This window comes from Barbus barbus, assembly GCF_936440315.1.
Source record: "Barbus barbus genome assembly, chromosome: 32".
In the NCBI taxonomy this organism is placed as follows: domain Eukaryota; kingdom Metazoa; phylum Chordata; class Actinopteri; order Cypriniformes; family Cyprinidae; genus Barbus; species Barbus barbus.
The window spans coordinates 26656233-26678970 of NC_136760.1; the positions used below are offsets into that span (position 1 = coordinate 26656233).

The following is a 22738-nucleotide window of genomic DNA, read 5'->3' on the forward strand; positions in this document are numbered from 1 at the left end:
AAGTTATTTAGAAACCGCACTTTTATGCATGCATTTGCTGCATCAGAAGAATAATGAGGCTGAAGGTTTGAAGTCATTAGTTCCAGTGCAGAGTTTTCATGAATATTATAGATACTGTGATTCATACACGTTTGACTGGTAATTTAGACACAACCACAGACTCCTTGAGTGCAAATGAAATGTTTTTTGAGGGCTAGAGCGAAGGACACTCGAGTGCTTCCGGACACGATGCATTGTTCATTTGGCATCAGTTGAATTATGAGGACAAAACACAATTTTTCCAGCCGAAGCGAAGGACTCGTCTAGACAGAGCTCTATAGGGGTTTCCAGGAATCAAGGTTCAGCATGACACACAACCAAATGGACGGCTTATGATTCAGCACATGGAGTAAAACCAACAAGTAAAACCATTCCAGATTTGACTTGCATGCTGAAAAAATGGCAGATCATTTCTGCATCAGGAGAACACAGTGTCATTAAAATAATGTTGTCAAATAAGTACTAATGCATCCAAAAAGTGAAGACTCTGCCATAATTTTATGTCTTTCTTTCTACTACTTGTGTGAAAAATCCATTTAGTTCCATTTACCAGCATCACATCCTCTTGTACCAATGTTTGAAGAATTGATCTTCCAGAATCTGGCAGTAACTTTTAGGAGCTAATTTTCTTAATCAATACTGCAAGACAGACTTTTCAGGATAGGAGATGAACTAAAATGAGCTCCTGTGATGCTGGTCCTTCAAGAGTCATCTGTCCATAAAGCCTATACAAAATCAGTCTTCTTGTATTTCACAATACTTCAGCATGTTATTATTATTAAGTGAGGGCCATTTGAAAGAATTTTTTGCCCAAGCAAAGTCTCTGCGAACCTGACAAATTGCACTTGTGGAAACTCCAGGAAGGTTGCAGTTCTGGAAAATGATGGCGATGGAGACTAAATGGTTCCTGATGGTTTCTCACCTAATTCTTCACATTAATTATTAATTATTTTGCAGTTAACGTGTCTCTTCTTCTCCACCGTGCTGACCCAATGAGCATTTCGCTGCGCAATGGTCATGCCTTAACTTTGCTAATTCTATTATTGCATTAGTATTGCATCCTGGGCATTTAATATATTTTTTTACTTTTATTCTCGAGTTCAATCTCTTTTTTGGCTCATTTTATCTGTTAAAGAAAACCTGCCTAATAATTCTGCACACCTGAAATAAGGCGTTTTTGACTTTCAGCCTTCATGAACAATTATATATCACTCATAAATGATTAAATACAAAATCAATAGTAGTTATTAAGACTGATGTGGTTTGGAATTGGTCAAATGTTCTTGGAAAAAAAAAAATATGACCAGAATATCAACTTGCCTAATAATTCTGCACACACTGTAGTTGATGACAGAATCATTGCTTTTTGGCAAATTTTTCTTTCTACGCTGAAAAAAAAGAAACCATTTTTGCTCAGAAATTGCTAGGAAATTTCACAAGTAATTACAGAGAATTGGCAAGTGTCACATTGAATTAAACATGGCATTTTGATAGAACAATACATCATTTGTCTATAATATAATATAAGTTGTATTTTATTTATCGTTTTATAATTATTAGTATTATTATAGTATTATTTAATATTTATTATATTCAAATTATATATAATTTTTTATTTTATTTATTTTTATATATATATATAAATCTGAATTATTCTTTCTGCACTGAAAAAAATGGCGTTAAAATAATTTTCACTCAGAAATTGCTAGTACATTTTACATCTGCAAATGGCACATTGAATTAAACGTCAAATTTTTAGCTAGAAAGATTGAAATATTTTCTTGTCAAACTTCAATAATCGTTATTTTCAACTTCAGAAACATCAGTTTTACAGCTGTGATGCTCTGAAACATCTCTGTTCTTATGTTTCTCAGGTTGTTTGAGGGGATTTTCGTTTAATTCGGAATTTATTAGACATCAGATGAACGGTTGAGACAGAACTGGCGTGTCTTATATGCTGTTCAAATGAATCAGTAAATAAAGTATTCCCAGATGCTTGTGACTGGCTCACGGAGCAGGATTGTTTTCATATATCATATTCTTGCTACTTTTAGCAGATGTGAGGCCTTTTGAAAGGTAGGCCATCCGAATGCTTTGTCAAACAGACGTAATGAACATGCCGAGGCCCGAAGGGAGAACAACAGTGGGTCCAAAATACAAGGAGATGAAAGATCTTCCAGGATCTGGTGTGATGGACTGGGACTGAGATGCATCACAGGGGTTTAAGCCTTGGCTTGATGTTCAGGCTAATTCAGGCTAACTACCAAAAATGAAAGTTGGACTCATAAAAAAGGCTTTTTGATTTCTGTTTTATGTGATGCTCATTGCGCAAGCGTGAGAGAAGCAAATCCACTGCTCAAATGAGTTTTAAGTGTTAGCATCTGTGGGATGCCATCCAGGAGCTGTTGATCAGGCGAATTTAGTCGATACATTTGCATGTCCTTACGAAAAATCTTTGATTTGTTATTTTTGTTTAACACGTTACTCTGAGATCATTTACCAGAGACTTAATAAATGACACACACTAGCCTCGCAATAACCTCTCGATTTATGTTTTTAGTTTTGATTCAATATTTCTCTAAGAGTGTGTGGCAAAAATGGGAATGCTATCGCAGATGAAAAGAACTGTGATTTAAGGAAACGTACATGCCCAGACTCGTAATGTTTGCGTGTGCGATGACAGATGTGTTAATGCGGCCAGATGTGCCTGAAGATCCCGCACTTCAGAGGAGAGTTTGCGTTTTGTATGTTCTTATTGTTGTGGGTTTTGGGTTTCATGAAGAGATGTTTTGTTCTGTTTGGCAGTACAACGACTGCAAATGGAGAAATACATCATTGATAAATGGGCCATTCCACCGAAAGGGTGCCATTTGCTTCCAAAACTCTTCAGAAAAAAAATATTTTTCTATCTTTTTTAAAGACTGAATCTAGTAATACACATATTTAACTATTCAAAATCTGCATTGGTCCATCTCAGGTAACTTTATTAAATTTTTTACACACTTTTTAAGTGGAAGATGGATGCATTTTTCTCAGTCCTGTTACCAAAACTCTTTTAAAAAGCATGTTTAAAATTACGTCAACAGATTCCTTCATTTCCCCCTCACGCAGGTGTTTATTTTAAAGAAATTGTTGGTTTCATGATCAAAAAAATATTATTTTTAGCATTAAAAATCACTAAAAATGGACATTCGTGTAACTATTAAATATTACTGCTTTTTTTTAGAATGTTAAAATAAAATTCAAAAGTAGCATTCCTATAATGTTTGCAAAATAAATGGAATGTTTCCTTAATGTTAACGCGTAAACGGATTTAGAACATTTGAAATTAACACATTTTGAAATTATTTTCTAGCTCTGTACTGTTACTGTATAGCAATAATTTAGCCGTTTGTGTCTATCTTTGTTTTGCTTAAGTAACTGAAAAAAATCTGAGAAATTCAAGGAGTTAAATCCACTTTATCTGACCCTTTAAATGACTTGTGGGCATTAATTTACTAAAATTAAACAAAATAATTAATTGCATAAAGCCATTTAATAAGAACATAAGCGCATTTTTAGGTTTTCTGAAAACTTTTTTTTTTTTTTTTTTTTTTTTACAGTGTTGAGACTTTTTTTAATTGAGATCTCTAATTAGTCTTAAACTGTGAAAATCAACGTCTAAGCAATGCATTTCCTATGGGTGTATTTCAAATATGTTATCGAGGATACATTCATAAATCACCAAAATTATTCAATAAGTTTGAAAAAATTCATTTTAAAATTATGTCTGAAATGCAACCCACAAATTCCCACAACAAGACAATATAGAGATAGGAAAATATACAGATAATAAGTCTGATATTTACAGCCAGAAAAAAACATTGACCAGTTCTTTTACTTCTGGTTGATCAGTTGTTGCTTTGAGTCATTTTTAAATATAGCTCATTCTCAGAGACCATTGCAGCTCATTTTCCAGCACTTTCATGTAGCAAGAATGTTTTGCTCTCTTGAGTGTTTTGTTGTGACCTTTTGCCTTTGTGTGTTGAAATAACTCATGTGACATCTTGACCCCTGACCTCTTGACTCCCTCAAGTGAGTTTCCTCACTGTTCAGTCACAGCTGAGCAGTTTTCTGGTCCTCAGGTGTTTTCTGTGACCCAGTCTCCCGCGCCTGCCCTTGTTCCAGCTCATGTTGGAATAGTTCATCCCTGCGATGAGGCAAGCGGCCTTCGTCCGGTCCAAGGGTGTAACGCTCCTCGTTAGTTAAAGCTTAAGAGCTGGCTGCAGTCTCTGTCCTGCCATGGGATGTCATTACCTCAGTCTCTGAATATTTCCATGGATTATTGCATTCCTAGTCAACAGTCCTCCCATCACACCAGCGCTATTTGGTTTATTCCTGTGAGTCGTTTAGAAATGAGATACTAGGTTCTGATCTTGTTATGCTTGAGAACTCACCCTGTTGATGACAAAATTGACTTGGTTAACTCTTTCCACGCCAGCGTTTTATTTTTTGTTTTTTTTTGGTAAAAAGTTGCCAGCCACTGACAGAATTTTAAACATTTCCACAAAATTTTCATGGCCCAGATTATTTTGTTGTATCTTCTTTTTTCTAGCTTTTATTCTAGCTTCATGCATTTTTGTTTTATCAACACTTACAGTAAATGTGCGCAAGTTTCATAAAAAAAGCATTTTGAACAAAAAGCTGAGAAAATTATCAAAATGTTGAACGAAGCATAAATGGAGTAGATCGCTTCCATCAACACCTCGAAAGTTTCCTGGATCAACATTTCTTTCGGTAACGTTAGGCAGTTTTAATTTATATACCGTACTGTTTATTGTTTGATGATCGCGTTATTTTACATATGCATCTGCTTACTTTCGTGATTGCTTGTTTCTGCTTCTTCTTCACTGTGTTTTGATACAGAGATTCAGTACTCTTTCAGAAGATGTGTAATAGTGCCTCCTACTGTATAACAGTGCAAACACAGAAAGCCAGAAAATTTAGTCTATAGCGAGGAAGTGTTGTTACATATATGAGGGAAATTCAGTCAATGGAGGGGAAAAAATAATAATACATTTTATTTGTAACGCACTTAATATTGCAACAAAATCCCAAAGTGCTACAATATAAAAACACAGAAAAAAATAAAAATCAAGCAAAAGCTCTGCTAAAAAGGTGTGGTTTAAGGCCATGTTTAAAAGCATCCACCGACTGTGGTGTCCTCAGATGGTCCGGGAGAGCATTCCACAAACTGGGAGCGGCTGAGCAGAAGGCCCGATCTCCCATAGTACGGAGCTTGGTCCTGGGGGGTTTCAGGAGATGTGCTGAAACAGAGCGGAGGGTACATGTGGAGCATTGTGGAGAGAGAAGCTCCTTGAGGTAGGGGGGGGGGGCGTCACAATGGATACACTGGTGGGTGAGGAGGGAAATCTTATACTCAATCCTGTATGAGACAGGGAGCCAATGGAGCGATTTAAGGATAGGAGTGATATGATCATATTTGCACACTCTCATCAGGATCCTAGCAGCACTGTTCTGAATGTAATGCAGGTTCTGGAGGCTTTTGCCAGGGATCCCGATGAGGAGCGCATTACAATAGTCCAGCCTGGAGGAGACAAAGGCGTGGACAAGCTTTTCTGCATCTCCAAAAGTGAGCATAGGGCGAAGTTTGGCGATGTTTCTCAGGTGGAAAAAAGAGGTCTTACACAGATGTTTGATGTGATCCTCAAAGGTCAGATGCGAGTCCATTTTCACACCCAGGTTGGGGACTGATGTTGAAAGTAAAATATCCTGGCCAGAGAAAGTAATGCTGTTAATGACAGTTGTTCGGACCTGGTTTGGAGTGCCGATTAGGATGTATAACAGTGTTAACAGAAAGAGTTAAAATGATTTCAAAAATAGCTAAAATAGTTTACATTATCACACTTAAAGGTATAGTTCACCCAAAAATGGAACATCTGTCATCATTTACACAAAAGAACACAAAAGAGGATATTTTGAAGAATGTTGGTAATCAAACAGTTGACAGTCGCCATTGACTTCCATATTTTTTTCCATACCATGGAAGTCAATGGCGACCACCATTTGGTTACGAACATTCTTCAAAGTATCTTCTTTTGTGTTCAACAGAAGGTAGAAATTGATACAGGGTTTGGGACATGAGGGAGGAAATGTTGGCAGAAGTTTCAATTTTGGGTGAACTATCCCTTTAAAGCCAAAAGTTTGCTCTGGTTTCCGAAGCTCAGAACATCATTTTTATATTTTCTGAATTGTTGTCTGTGGTGTTTGACATGTACTGAACCCAGAGCATTCGTTTAAAGGTCTTAAAGTTCTTAAAATAGATTTAATATAATTGCTGAAGTGCGTTGTGCAATGTAATGTCTTTCGTGTCCAGAGAGAAGAATATTTTATTTTCCATGAAATTTTTGGGTTTGGTATGAGTGCTGATTTCTCTTTTATGGTCCATTGGCTGATGATTTTCCATTAGTTCCAGAGCAGATGTTTGATACAGGAGGCGAAATGACCTCAGTGGACTTTACACTGTGCAAGTCGAGGTATTCGATTCACATCACTTTTACATTTGCTGAGGAACATGTATGTGCTTCTCACCTGAGCAAATGGACCTGCCCACTGTTTTGAGTGGTTGCCAGGTCATTGCTATGTGGTTGCTAAAGTGTTCTGAATAGTTGTAGTGCATTGCTATGCAGTTACTATGGCACTCTGAGTGGTTGCCAGGGTGTTGCTTTGCGGTTGCTAAAGTGTTTAAAGTAGTTTTGTTGCTAGTGTTATTTAGATGGTTGCCAGGGTGTTGCTATGCGGTTTCTAAAGCGTTCTGAACAGTTGTGGTGTGTTGTTATGCAGTTCCTATGGTACTCTGAGTGGTTGCCAGGGTGTTGCTATGTGGTTGCTAACATGTTCTGAGTAGTTTTGTTGCTAGGGTGATCTGGGTGATTGCAAGGGTGTTGCTGTAAAGTTGCTACGATGTTCTGGGTGGATCCCAGGATGTTGCTGGCTGGTTGCTAAAGTGTTTTAAACCATTTTAGTGTGTTGCTATGCAGTTGCTCGAGTGTTCTGAGTGGTTGCTTGGCTGTTGTGTGGTTGCTAAAGTGTTTTGAATAGTTGTAGTGCATTGCTATGCAGTTGCTAAGGTGTTGTGGGTGGTTGCCAGGGTGTTGCTATGCAGTTGTTAAGTCGTTGCAGAGGAGCTTTTACCTCGTTGCTATGTGGTGTGTGTGCATTTTCTTATTGGCTCAAGTCAAAAAGTCTTTGGGCTTTAGGCTATTCTAATCTCTAGATGCAAATCTGAGGGATTTTTATCATCTCTTTAATCTTTCACCTGGCACAATCGTACATCTAATTGCTTATTAAAGTAAAGCACACCTCTCCTCAATGAGCTGCATGATTTGAGGTATTATCCATGGAGAATGCTAAACGGAGGTCTTTAATACAGACTCTGCATTACTAATCCATCTTCCAATTATCAGATAAGAGGACAAGCAGATGTGCAGGATGATAAAGAGGAACTAATTTCTGTGTGAGAGGAGACGCTCTGGAACGAGCCGTGACCTGATTTCTCCAAAGGAAGCATGAGAAAACTGTGCTTTGTCCTTGACAAGATGGGCACGAGTTCACTGCAGCTGAATTCACGGTTAGTCAGCCAAGGCCTGGAAAATAATTTGGGCTGTTACTTTGTCCAGCCTCCGTCATCGTTCGTTCCTCTCTTTTGTCTATCTTTCTCTCTCTAGTGAAGGGCTAGACTCCAGTCTGGATGTTTCTTACCTCAGCATGTAAATAAAATCAGGCTCATGTGCTCTTCATTTAAAGCTGGCAGAGCTGCAGTGTTAAAGAAATCGTTGATTCTGTGATGATTCACCCCCAAGTTGTCTCAAACTGACATCCATGCTGTTTTCTTTTTGGTGCAGAACACAAAAGGAGTGTATACTTTCTTGAAGCATCTACACAGCTCTTTTCTTCCAATGACATCTTTAGTTCAAAACTAAACAACACCAAAAAAGGAGTCCAAATGACTTGTCTGCTATATTGTAAAGTCTTCTGAAGTAACTTAGGTGAGTTGGTGACTGATTTATGTTGTTGTTTACTGGTAATGAAATAAAATAAATATAAATTAAATAAACATGTTTAAATCTTATATTTGTAATAATTAAAATATTTTTTAATTACTCATGAAATTATAAAAAAAATGATATAGTTAAAAAAAAAATATATATACACACACACACACACACATATATATGTATATATAGTTGATTATTAAATATTAAATACAATAATATAAAATCATTCACATAATTATTAAATCATATAAATTATTATTCTAAAATAATATTGTATTTTATAATAATCATAATCAAATTTTTACAATTTATACAATTATTTAAATAATAATAATAATAATAATTAAAAAAATTATGCACAAAAAATATAAAAAGAAGATTTAAATTCCAGTCTGCTCATCAAACATTTAAGACTAGGAAAATATAGCACATATTGTATGGACTGCTTTTGTAATGCGTTTGTTTGTTTTTTTTTTTTGTCCTCTTTGGAGTTTGACAGATGACTATAAAGTGTTGCTATATGAAAAAGAGAAAGAAATAACAGGATTCAGGTTTAAAATGACTTGAGGGTGAGTAAATAAAGACAGGGTTTTCATATTAGGCTGGACTATTCCTGTAAGTTCTATGCTTGAAAGAGAAACCTGTGCTGTTGTTTTTATTCTGTCCACCCCTGCTGTGTCCCTTTCTAGTTTTCTATCTTGCGAGAACACAAAGCATTAAGTGACCAGGGGAAACAATGGCGCCCTGCTGTGTCCTTTTCCCCTAGTGACTGATGATTTGATTAGTTTTTTTTCCTGCTTGTGGCTTTGCTGCAGTCGTCTTTCCACAGCATGAAAGGTAGAATTATTTCAATTTTTTTCTCCTCCGTACAAAGAATTTCTAATCTTTCGCTCCGTTTGGTCTCTGCTCGTGTGAATAATTGAAAAATAAATGAGGAAATGGTCACAGAATCATTGTAACTGTCAATGAGGAAATATTTATAGCTGTTTGTCATTTTAACCTCTATTTTAACCAGTTTCTTGACTGAATGTGTGTTGTGTTGGAATGAGATCATCTCAAGGACATGCTGGTGATACCAGATGATGAGATAATGAGATGTAATGAGGATTTTGGATGGTAGTGGCCAGATGATATGACGTAGTGGTTTAACTTCTCCCAAAAATGAAAATTTAATGTTCAAAAAGGTCCAAAAGTGGTTCATATGACTATATTCCAGAAGTTAGGGTGAGTAAATAATGAGAGAAAATACATTTTTGAGTCCCCTGAGTTTTCTACTCGTAAATCCAGAATGCATTTTGCTGATTTTGCCATTTTTTTTTGTATTAATGTGTTTGTATTTGTACCCATTTATCAGCTGATTTGAATAAATTCATCTGCTAAATGAATAAATCTGCCATATTATGAAGGACACACACATGGTCTCTTCTTCAGTTTAATGGTTATGCATTACTGATTGATTCATTTGAACAGAAATTTATTTTTTATTTAGTCGTTTCTGGAAGGTATTAGATGATCCTTTTGGTGGAAATGCACTGCAGATTTTTATAAACCATTATAAACAGGGTTCCCACAGTCATTCAAAATGGTAAAACTGTGATTTCCAAGCTTGGAAAAGTCTTAAAAGGTCAAATTCCCATTAGCTGTATTTTTTCGTCGTTGTTGTTGTTATTCGTGTATAATGCATTCTCTATGATATTCTTTAAAAAAAAACACACAAATGACTAGAAAACCTTGTGCAACCTTCATAGTTTGTAAATATATTTGTTTCTAAGCTCAAACTCAAATCCGAGCTTGAAAAGAAGGATAAATCCTATTTTTGGCCTTTGACAATCCACATCGTCTGTGGACAATCGAGTAGTATGTTTAGTTAACCCTTTTGCCTCAACCATATGCCTCCAAACACACCTGTGGGAATCAATCTGGCCAAGATTTGGACCTCCAATTGTCGTTCAGACGTCGGTTTGCTGCTCCTTCAAGGGTTTTGCTTGTAAATCTGTTTCTGCTGCATGTGTTATTAGAAGAGTAGAACATCTGTCAGAACGTCTGTGATCAAGCAGCAGATTTTAAGACTTCTCATCCCTTCCTAGATTTTTAGACGCTACTAAACCCCTGCCAAATGCTGTTTTGTTGTTACATGTGCTGTTAATCCCATTTACCATGTGAAACGGTGCGGGTGAGACCAATTAAACAGCCGTCCATTATAATTAAGCAGTAAGGGACGAGAGGGCGGGTTGCATTATGAAAAGAATTCCTGCAGTTCCTTTAAAATCCTATATTCAAATCCGTTTATCACTTAATGAATGCATAATAGGAAACATGAACGCTATTAAATAAAGTAAATCCAAAAGTGAATGCACTATTAAAGTAAATGTATCGAGCAGTGATGGGAAGGTTACTTTAGAAATGTAATAGATTACAGATTACCCTAGTTACCCTATTTAAAATGTAATTAGTATTGTAACTATTTCAATTACTTTATAAATGTAACTGATTACATTTGATTACTCTTTGATTAGTTTCTAATAAAGTTTCAACTGTTAATCTGTTAATCAACTCTCAGACAGCTTTAAAAGACCTTTAAATGGCAGGAAGCATTGTGCACTTCAAAAACAGGCAAAGTAAAAATTAGTTCAACATATTCTAGCTTTTTACAGAAAATATTCAGATGAAACCCCATTTGCAATAGTTAACTTAATTACAAATTTTTTCTCAGTAACTGTAACTGATCACAGTTACATTTATTTTGTAATTAAATTACATAATGTCGTTACATGGATAGTTACCTGATTAAAAGGACAGAAAATTCCTTAAATTATTCTTTAAACTAAAGTTAATAATTGGTGTCTGATTGCAGCTTGGTTATGTACACAAAAATTTGGTGGTCAATAAGATTTATTTATTTTATTTTTTTGAAAGAAATTAATACTTTTATTCAGCAAGGATGCATTAAATTGATCAAAAGTTTATAACATTAGTAACATTAGTAATTTAGTAACATTTATAATGTTACTAAAGATTTCTAGTGTTCAGGATAGTAACCAGGACAGTATATATCGGTTTTATAATAAACATTAATCAGAAATTAATTGACTTGCTGTCAGAACAATGCATTAAGGTTTTACATTCAATTATAGGTCCGTCTAATCTTTTAAAAATCAATTGATTCACTGTCATTTTGTAGTTCTTTGATGGGGCGGTACAGATCAGATGGTCTCCATGCACCGCTATGGGCTTTTCTTTAGATACGAGAAGCTATTTTTAACTTCAAGTGTTTGTTCCTAGTTTCTTGGAAACCTTCAGATTGTTGTAAATTCACTGCAGGGTTTTCATTGATTTTTCCACACGAAGCCCCACTGTGGGCTCCAGGATCAGCTAATTCGATTTAAGAGAGTAGAGGTTCAGTTGAAAAAGTGTTAAGTTTGTCGAGAAGAGATTGACAAGTTTCTACTGGAAGTTGAAGTATGTAATGTGCCGTATGCAGTAGGAAGAATGACTTTCACACTTTATTCTGCAACATAAACCACAAACTGCACAGATTTTTAGCATAATGTCAATGATTTCAGATAAACCGCCTTAAAAATATCAACCAGTCAGTTTTTCCTGGAGAAGTGGACGGTCAGAGTGAAGTGACCCAGACTCTGTACTGTCAGAAGTCTGTCTGTGTTTGTGTGTGTTGTTATTCTGTGAATCAGCAGTGCTTTAATCCTCTTCATGAGTTTGTCACGTTCAGGTTCTGCTTAAGAAAGCAAAGCTGCGTGAGGAGCGATCGGCTGCAGATGTTGGTAATGGTCTGATCGGAACATTATCTCAGCGGGGAGAGAGAGGAAGAAAGAGAATGAGGGCATCCTTTCACGGGCTGAGGGATCTCTGCGGCCCGTCTTTGATCTGTGATCATTTGCAGCTGATTGTGTTTGATCGGATTATAAAGAAAGAGGAACAGTACAAAACACTGTAAAACTCCCTGTGGTATGAAATGAATTGGTGCATCATCACAGAAAAACGTCAGCTGTCTCTTGCTGTGACTTAATATCTGAGTGAAAGTTGGCGGGGCTTAATATTGTGTCAGCTGAAAATTAAATTTTCGTGAAAAGAGTCAGATATAGTGGCATTAGACCATTGCTATGCAGTTGCTGAGGTGTTCTAAGTGGCTTTAGACTGTTGCTATGTAGATGCTAGGGTGCTCTGAGTGGCTTTAAACTGTTGCGAAGTTGTTGTCGCTAGGGTGCTCTGATTGTTTTTAGACTTTTTGTTTTGCAGTTGCTAGGATGTTCTAAGTGGCTGTCACCTGTTTCTATGCTGTTGCTGTGGTGCTCTGAGTGGCTTTAGACTAGTGGTCAACCGATATATCGCCAACGCCTATATATCGGCTGATATTTGGCCTTTTTCAAAAATCGGCATCAGCCGATAAGTTTTTCTGTTTGGCTGATGCTTTCGAGGCGGGACTTTTATTTTGACGGTGCTGAGAATGGCAGTGTCCCACATTCTCCCTCTTGTACGCTGTCAGCGTTAATTGTTCTGTCTAATACAGAAGTCAGTCTAATAATCAGATAGAACAGGAATTAAAATGTATACAAAAAAGTATTATAATGATTGCTTTTATATTATTAGTAATAGAAAGGCAAACATTATAATACTTTCTCGTTTGCTTTCAGCATTCAGCAAATACACATTTATATAATTTAAACAAATCTTTGAATGACTAATAAACATTTAATTTCACAAACCTTGCAGACTTAATCGAATCCAGTGGTAAGATCTTATAAAGTGTGCATTTGTCTCCCACATGATCGCACGTGATCTGCGTGTCGGTCAGTCCATGCGAATTGAAAGTGGACAGGAGGAGAGTTCAGCTTCACTGGACAAACTTTAAACTCGTGATTTTCAATTATACTGCACTTTATGCATTTGCCCACCGCCATATTCATTCATTATATTTTTATTAAATATTTATTTATTTGTGAAAAATACTTTGTCTTCTAAAGTATAAGTATGTTTATTTTACACATTTAATTTTTAATCCATTTTCAAATGATTTAAAATTTCTTAAATATTAATTAAAATAAAATTATTTTGGCTTTATATCGGCCATCGGCCACCCTGCTTTCCAAGATATCGGCATCGACTTTCAAAAAACCAATATCGGTTGACCAGTACTTTAGACTGTTGCTATGCTGTTGCTAGGGTGCTCTGAGTATTTTTAGACTGATGTTGTCATTGTTGGAGTGCTTTAAGCAAAAATATTAAGTGTGATAACTTTTTGTGAAGCAACGCCACATCTTTTCTTTTACAAGGCACATGATTTGATGAATCATTCAGGACTAGTTACAAGCTAAAGTTACAAGCTAAAACAAAGGGTTAAAGGTTTGTTCAAATCATTAACACTTACTAAAATGTTTATTAAATGTTGACTGGTAAAATGACTGGAGTAGGAGATTAAAGAAATGAGTGAAAGTAACTCAGTTTTGTGTGTGTTTGTGTTTCAGAGGGCTGTTTGCTAGTCACTACACAGAAACACACTACCTGGAGGATGGAAGTGCTGTCACCACCTCACCGAATGTCACAGTAAGATCACAACCACTGCTTCCATCCAGATTTAAACCTACGCCTACAGAACACATGGCAACGTGCACTTCCTGTAACAAACCCCTGGTATTCTGCAGAAAACTAATTGGTTCATGTGCTCTGAGGACCCGAAACAGATGGATTTGGTACAAAATATAGGATTTGTTACAAAACCTAAAATGCTACCTATGTAGGCAGTGTGTGTGTGTGTGTATATATATATATGTGTATACATATACATATATATGGAGAGAGAGATTGCCGGGTAGTAACTGATTACATGATGTAATCTGGATTACATAATCAGATTCCAAATATGAAGTACTTGTAATTAGATTAATTTGCATTTCAGAATACTCATAATCAGACTACAGTTACTTTTTATGGATTACATCATTACATATTACTCACACAATAGCAATACATTATTCATAATTTATTGATTCTCCCTAATTCATTTTTCCATCTTTTAAGTTTTCCTTTCTAAAATGGTCTGCCGCTTATATACACTCAGAAAAACTTCCATAATTCACATTATTTCTTATATTCACATGTAATTCAGGGTTTCCCAAACTTTTTATTTGGTAGCTGAATCTCTTTCACCTAATATATTTATTTGAACATGTTTACAGTTCTGTGGCATTGGTTAATAGTCACATCATGCAGGTAGAAGTAAGTGTAAGTGTTTTATAAAGTTTTAGTAAGGTTTTAGTAAGTGTTCTATTTTGATTGTTGTTTTAAAATGTGTAGTGTAATGGATTGTGTTACTAACTAAAAACTTTTCATGTAATTTGGAATCAGTAACAGATTACTGATTATCTGATTCTCTCTCTCTCTCTCTCTCTCTCTCTCTCTCTCTATATATATATATATACATATATATATATATATAGAGAGAGAGAGATAGAGAGAGAGAGAGGTTCCTAAATTTCTGTCCTGCATCAGCTCATTAGAGTAGAGACCTTCTATTTTACCTTAACCAAATCAGTTACGATCCCATCTTATCACTGATCTCTGCCCTCGGGGCAACTGCTGTCAAAAGCTTTAGAGAAGAGGTGGTCAAAAGAGGGCCACCAAGAGAGCGAAAAGCCACCCATGACGGATCTTTGCATGTTTTATGTGTTTAGATTGCAGCTCAGATTACTGGACAGTGAAACAGACACATTGAGGCCTGAAGGCTCTTCTGAGGAGCACCTCAGGTTCACTGACCCTGTCTTCCTCAATCTGCTCTCCAGCGGACCGCCGGTTTCCCTCGCCAGACAATTTGAGCCAAACACTTTATGAAAAGAAAACACATGCTATCAGAAATCCAGCAAAAGAAAATAGGCAAGACAATTATATCATTACTGTTGCTCAGGGTTAGGGTTTGTAATTTAAACAAACATTGAAAATTTTGTGTTGAGCTTTTGCTGGTAACTTTTCCTGAATCATGTGTTTCACTTTAGTTATCAAACTTGTGATTTTCTTTTTTTTTTCTTTTTTGCTCAGAGCCACGCCAGCAACAGCATAGCAATAGTCTAAATCCACTCAAAATGCTTTCAGAAATGTGGGTTGAAACAAATAGAGAATATTCCCATCATGCTCCAGTAAGGGTCAGATAAGCAATAGATGTTTCACAACACCGGAGGGTGAGATTTCATAAAGCATTGTGACTTTTTCAGCTCATTCAGCAGTTTTTCTCAGCAGTGTGAGGCAATATGGATCCCTGCTTTGTTTGGATGGGAAACGAGTTCAGGTCATCCAGAAACAGCAGCAGTCCTTGACCTGGATGTCATCAGAGGGAGCAGTGCTGAGTTTGGGCTTCAGAAACTGATTTGGGATGTTGGAACAAGACAGATGCTCTTTCAACCTGAGTGCAGAAATTGATGTTTCTCACACACATACAAACTCCAGTTTTATTGTGCAGGTTTTGTTCAGAAGAGTTACATTACTGCTCTTGATTTTTAGATTTTTATTATTTCACTGATTTTCATTATTTTTTTTATGTGGAAATTGATAGGTGAAGTTACAGTATTCTGAAATGTAATGCAATATTTTATATATTTTCAATTGGCAGATGCTTTTATCCTGACATATATAGCATTGAAGGATCATGCATTACCTGGGAATCAAATCATGACCTAGATCATCATCAGCAACTAAACTTCATCTTGTCCTTATCAAACTCCTCTTAATTACAATTTGATCCACATTGTATCTGGGATTTGGATGCATCCAGCTCTGTGTTTTTACATTGTTTCATAATTTTTATGTGTAAATAACGTAAAGCAGTCACTTGCATATATCAGCCGTATACTGTGCTTGACTCATTCTTGCCATCGCGTGATCTATCATGCACACCCGGGCCTAAAACAACGTTTCACAGCGCTGATCGAATTATACAGTAATTGATGTATTTGCTGCCTCCAAACATTTGTGCACCAGGCAACAGAACGGTATGTTTAGTGCTGTAAACGGGATGAATTGTGCCGATCTGATGAGATCCAGGGCCCAGATGGAGTGTTCTCACTCAGTTGTGTTCCAGAAAGTCTTGAGGAGTGTGTCAGTGTGTGTCTGTTCTCCCAGACCTCCTCCGCCTTTGATTAAGTCTGTTTTATGGTTGTGTGTGCGCTGCCGTTATCCTGAAGCAGAACTCCACTGAGGCAGTTTTGGACTCGCTCATGGACTCCTGTAGCTCCAGTCGAACGCTGCGCCCGAGAAGGGCTTAAATATATTACGGCAATTAGAACAGGAGTGTCAAACTCATTTTAGATCGTGAGATGAGTTTTTATTTGTTAAACTTCAAGGATTCACTGAAAGTGCATGTGCTCTGCTGGAGTTGTGAAGTCCAAATTTGGCTTTATTTCGCAAATAGCTTACATACGAAGCAAATCAAAATAATATTTGTGAAGAAAAATAAACATTGCGTTCTGTTCTTACTCAATAACCTCAAGAAACAGATGGAGTTGGGTGGTGTGTATGTACACGTGTGTGTGTGTATTAAAATTAATTAAAAATGCTGTAAATGAACACTTTTAGAAACGGATGAATGAAGGTTTGTTTGTTTGTTTAGAATCATATTCAAAACATTTAGGTGATGATAAAAACTGGAAATGAAGGTTTGATTGTTTGTTGGTTGGTTTAAAAACACACAGGCAATGCACGAAAATGAATCAAATAAAAACGGCATAAATTGCACAAACGTGTGGAGTTGAATGGAGGTTTTGTATGATCTCACTCATCACGTCTCCGCTGTGGCCCACAGTATGAAGCGACCAAGTGATTTAACACTGGACCTGAGGCTGACCGCACACCATCTGTTAGCCTTTACATCACTGATAAGCTACATGTATTCAGAACATGCATTTTATCACATTTATCCTGAATCATTATTATGAGCAAAATCTTTACAATACCTTTGTTAAAGTTGCTGATTGTTTGAAGTACATCAATGTTGCTCTTGCCTTATAGATATTACTATGTTTTATTTAATGTTGTGCCATGTAAAATCCCATTTTATGCATGTTTTCACCAAATAGCATACTGAAAGATCTTAATAAGTCTGTGTCTGATTGTAGGGTAAGGCATGAGAATAACTTTATTATTTACATGTATTCATTTATGTACTCATTTGCTAGATGCTTGTTTGTTTAGTCTGTTCAAATCCACATGCGGTGTACATAGAGTTATGATTTTAAGTCTGTGGCTTTGTGCGTTTCATTGTTAATGGAAGTGGAATGTCTCTTTTGTCCGGCGGCTGGCAGGACTCAATGCTGTGATGGACACCATAGCTCAGGGCGTTGTGTGTTATGATGGATGTCCTCATGTTCCTTTGACTGAGACTCAGAGATATATGGAGGACTGTAGTTTACAGCAGGACATGCTCTTTAAATAACCCCAATGTCACTGGCGTGCTGGGATGAATATGAAATAAAATGAGCTTTATAAAGCAGACAGTTCTTGCTGTAAAATCTGAGTGGATGAGCCACATTTGAAAACATGATACAGTGCAGATGCTATATTAAAAGCAAGTTACTATATTGATTGGTAACCATCAAAACAGCCTACAGCTTTCCTAATGAGCTCTTTATTGGAAATATTAATCAAAACAATATTGACAAGAAAAAATGGAAATTTCTTGCTTGCTCTGACTGGACTTAAATTTAATAAGCCTTTCATAAACATTAAAAAAGTACAAATTTAGTAAGTAAAAAGTACATTTTTGACAGTTTTGAAACTTTTGTAAAAAAAATAGTTTGACCAATATTGTTGGTTTTGGGTATTATTCATTTATTTACTTATATTGAATATCATAAAGATTAATAAAAAAAATAATCAAATTAAAATGGTATAAATTAACAGTTGAAACGCCAATCCTTGCTTTCCTAACGAGCTTTTACTGTTTACAGAAAATATTCATCAAAACAATATTGACACAAAAAAGTATAAATTCTCTCTGATCTTGCTGGATAAATAAAGTAAAAATTATGAAGGACATTTTATTGAAAGTAAAAAAATAAAGACTTTTAATAATGATAAACATCCAATTTCTCAATTAATTAATTTAGAATTGTATTGAATAACATACAGGTGGTGGAAAAAATGAATAAAATAAAAATGCTGTGACAAACGTAGCTTTCAAAATGAGCTATATATATATATATATATATATATATATAATATATAATATATATATATATATATATATATATATATATATATATATATATATATATATATATATATATATATATATATATATATACACACACACACACACACACATATATATACATATATATATATATATATGTGTGTGTATATATGGGTGTGTATGTATGTGTATATATATGTATATATATATATATGTGTGTATATATATACATACAAACACATAAGCTAAATGATAAGTTGATCATATATATATATATATATTTTGTATTTAAATACAAATTTTATGTAAAAAATGGATAAAATAAGTGTTTGTTTGTTTTTGCCGAACAACACCCTTTTACCATGGTTAAATAGCTATAACATTGCTTTATTTGTTGTTTTTGTGATATTTTTACACAGTGGCTACTGGATAAAGTCTGAAAACACCCAACAGGAAAAGGCTAAAAAATGGAAATGTCTTTTAAAGAAAGAAAGAGAGAGTAAAACCTCTGGCCCAGTGCTGAAAACAGGACATTATTTCTTTCTGTGGTTTGTGTGGACAGAGCAAGTCTTGGACAGGATTGTTGTGAAGCTCTAGAATCTCTGCCAGTGCCGTTCCCAGTCCAAACCAGACAAGTGCTGCTCATTTCCTCAGACAAACTACTCTGTCCTGAAGAGCCTCTCACTGCGTACAAACACACAGCAAAACTTCAGGAGTGACACTCGCTTTTACATGATGGAGTGAAACTCTGAAATCATGCACTGTGAGCAGAATACAGAAGCAGATCCGTACAGACAAGAGCTAAATGTCAATAGATTTACCATGCTTTCTGATTTGATTATATCGTTCACAGTGCCTCATTTGATTGCAGTTTATTCCATTATCATAAAATAATAAAAGTAATCAGACTTTTGCTTTGTTTTTGTCAGATTTTCTACATCTTTTGACTCGAATCAAATCAAGTCTGTAATGTTGTAATGAATTAATTTGGTTTGTTTTATTCACAAATGCTTTTCTTTTGAGAAAATGAGTGAGAAAAGCACCTCCTGAAGCAAGGCAGCTGAAAACATGGGTCTTTGACCCTATAGTGGGGTATGTTGTCACAATAGTTATACCTTTAAACCCCCATAAAGCCTGCTGTGTCATATTTGATACATTTCTACGGCCTCGAAATGATCAATATGATCTTAAACCTGTTAATCCTGTTGCACACAATCTACTTCATGCCTTCTGTCGTCTGCTTGATCGTTTATACATTTTTCCAAGTAGAAGGTCTTTTAGTGTAAAACATCTACCTTCACCTCGTGCTTAACAACTTTACAAAATCACATTAAACAAACTTAAAAATCATATGTGACCCTGGACCACAAAACTTAAGTCGCTGGGGTATATTTGTAGAAATAGCCAAAAATACATTGTATGGGTTAAATTATTGATTTTTCTTTTATGCCAAAAATCATTAGGATATTAAGTAAAGATCTTGTTCCATGAAGATATTTTAAATTTCCTACTGTAAATATATCAAAACCTAATTTTTGATTAGTAATATGCATTGCTAAGAACTTCATTTGGACAACTTTAAAGGCGATTTTCTCAATATTTAGATTTTTTATTTTTTTTTGCACCCTCAGATTCCAGATTTTCAAATAGTTGTATCTCGGAATATTTTTCGAATATTTCAAATATTGTCCTTCATAACAAACCATACGTCAATGGAAAGCTTATTTATTCAGCTTTTAGAAGATGTATAAAATTGACCCTTATAACTGGTTTTGTGGTCCAGGGTCACATATCATGTAAGGTTTCACATGGTTAATAGGCTATTTAACGGCAAAATGTGAACAATAAAACCAGTCTTAAACAATGTAAATACAGAAGCTGTTCTTTTTATTGTATTGTGTTTGCCAACAGAAATTATATTTAATCAGTTTTATTAAATTACATGTAAAACAGCAGGAAGTGCAAGTGTTTTTGTGCACATAAGTCTGTTTGATCATTTACCCTGACTTTACTTTAAAATACATTTATGTACTGATGTAAACATCTGAACCGCCTGTCTTTTGTGTCCCAGATTCACTGCTACTATCATGGCGAGGTGGAGGGTCACCCGGGGTCAGAGGTCAGCCTCAGCACCTGCACAGGACTCAGGTGAGTTAGCGGTCACATCTGTACATTAACCTCACCTCACCACCTTCCCATGGTGCACTGAGCTCGGGGACTGAACTTACAGCAGGAAACACCTGAGGAAAGGGCATTTTAATTACTTTCTGTGAAGTTCGGCATCCTCCAGAGACATGATATGCTTCATGTTTTAATTAGGAAAAAGCACACTTAGGTTTGATTCATTACCCGAGAAGGGACATTCAGATAGTTTCAAAAGTGAAGAGTGTGATGTTACATGAGGACATCACTAGTCAAGTCAAGTCACATTGATTTTTATAGCGCTTCATACAATGTACTGTAGATTGAATAAAATACATTAAATATTAAATAAATTAAATATATTTCCAATCTTACAGTAGCCTATATTTATACTAAATGGAAATGTGGATGGAATGGCCTACTAGAGATTTATAATAGATTTAGATTTCTAGATTTATGGACATGTGTATACAGTATACTGTATGTGTGTGTGTGTGTGTGTGTGTATATATATATGTATAAATACAATTTTTTTTTTTTGAAAATTTAATTTCAGACATTTTTTCTATATTTTTCTATATTATATTTGAAGTATTATTTTTTACTGTACGGGTCAACGCAGTTAAGTTGATTCAGTTTACTTCAATAACAATGTGAAGCGATTACAAAGCAAACTCAATTCAACTATATAATAAAGCAATAGAAGATAGTGACTATTCAACTCAGTGCAGTTTAGTGTCGATTCAGTTTAGTTCAATAATAGTGCAAAGTTCATCAAATTATGAAACAAGCTTAATTCAGCTTTAAAGTGGCTCTTTTCAACTTGAGTCAGTTCAGTTGCATTCAGTTCAATAACAGTGTCGATGTTGCAAAGCTCATCAATTATGAAACAAATGCGATTGAGCTATAAAAGAGGAAAGCAATTGTCCTATAACAGCTTCTGTCAGAGCGCCACCATAATAACTTTATATTAACTGATCATGCGCCACAAGAGATACATAAAGTTGATTTTCACACCTGGACCTGCGAGAACGAGTGCGGCCTGGACGCGCAGGATTTATGACAGCGATAAAGCGTGATACGCGTCTCCGTCCCCAGAGTCACGCCGCTTATTGTTCAACTCTTTATTTCACCTTGACTCAGTTTTTGTGCCGCAGTAACCTGTCTCTCTCTGCCTGGCAGACAGACACGAGCAGGTCTCCTCCGACAGAAGTGGCCAAAACAAATTGCTGCTGCTTTAGTTTGGCAGCGTCCAGGGTTTCCACGAGGATCTCATGCGGTGGAGAATGTAGTTTTGAAACTTCTGGAAAAGCCCGAAGTGCTGGCCGTTTCCCAGCTGAGGAGAATGTCGCTTAAATTCAGCGTACGACTCAAAAGTGTGAGAAAGGTTTGAGAACACCAGTCCAAGAACCACAGAGTGGTAATATTAGAGCTCGAGGGAAGATTTATTTAGCCAAATATCCTACAAAATGGATCATCTGCTGACCAACAGTGGCTTGGATGTTGAACTAAGCCGCTTTCCAAAATGTCACGCTGTCTTATTTTGTGGGAAAACGAGAAACCACTTCCTCTCATAGAAGAGTTTCTCTCGCCGTTTTGTGCTAATGCAGTAAAAGCTTCTTCTGTCTCACTCCTATTCTGTGTCTGCAGTCCCCATAATCATAAATTATCAGTGCACCTCAGCATTTGAAAGCACATTTTGGGAAAAGCGTTGTTCAAATAAGTGCAAATATTACACATAGTCTCTAATTTAATATGAGGTCATGAAAACTGCAAGCACAGTAATTATAATAGAGTACAGATGCGGTTCCACATGAATGCTACAAATTTAATTCATAGCAGGAGGTATCATTGTTCTGCTTTTTACCGTAAAAGCTTGAAAATATTGTATTTACTTCCTGATTAGCAACATTTCCAAGAGATGCTCATTTAAAAATGGATTGTGTGAGACTTTTTGACCAAATGTTTTAGACTGTTTTTTTTTTAGTACAATATGTGCACAGTCCAGACAATAGACCACTGTTCATAAGACAGAAGGAAATTGCTAAAATGTAAAAATGTATGTATTATTTTTATTGATAAAATTTGTATGTTTCACTGTCTAGCAACATTTTGAAAATATAAGAGAAAAAAATTTGAAAAACTGACCGTACATTTTACTACAAGTTATAGTCAAATTTGACAAAAGTAGCTCATAAATGTTACAAATTTAATTAAGAAAATATTGTATATGCTCTCTGATAAGAAACTAGAAATAGATTGAGACTATAATTTTTTACAAAATATTATAGACTATTTATATTTT

At 35.6% G+C, this 22738-nt stretch overlaps 1 protein-coding gene across 2 annotated transcripts in view; it reads left to right on the forward strand.

The window, feature by feature from the left end:
- Positions 1 to 22738, forward strand: part of adam12a (ADAM metallopeptidase domain 12a) — a 103287-nt gene that overhangs the window by 36020 nt on the left and 44529 nt on the right. The window contains exons 4-5 of one of the 2 annotated variants that reach the window (XM_079388546.1): positions 13580 to 13658; positions 20363 to 20439. In XM_079388546.1, the coding sequence (XP_079244672.1) occupies positions 13580 to 13658; positions 20363 to 20439 (156 nt within the window). Of the gene's footprint in view, positions 1 to 13579; positions 13659 to 19274; positions 19384 to 20362; positions 20440 to 22738 lie in introns of those variants that run through there. The other variant, XM_079388547.1, reaches the window with a different exon arrangement.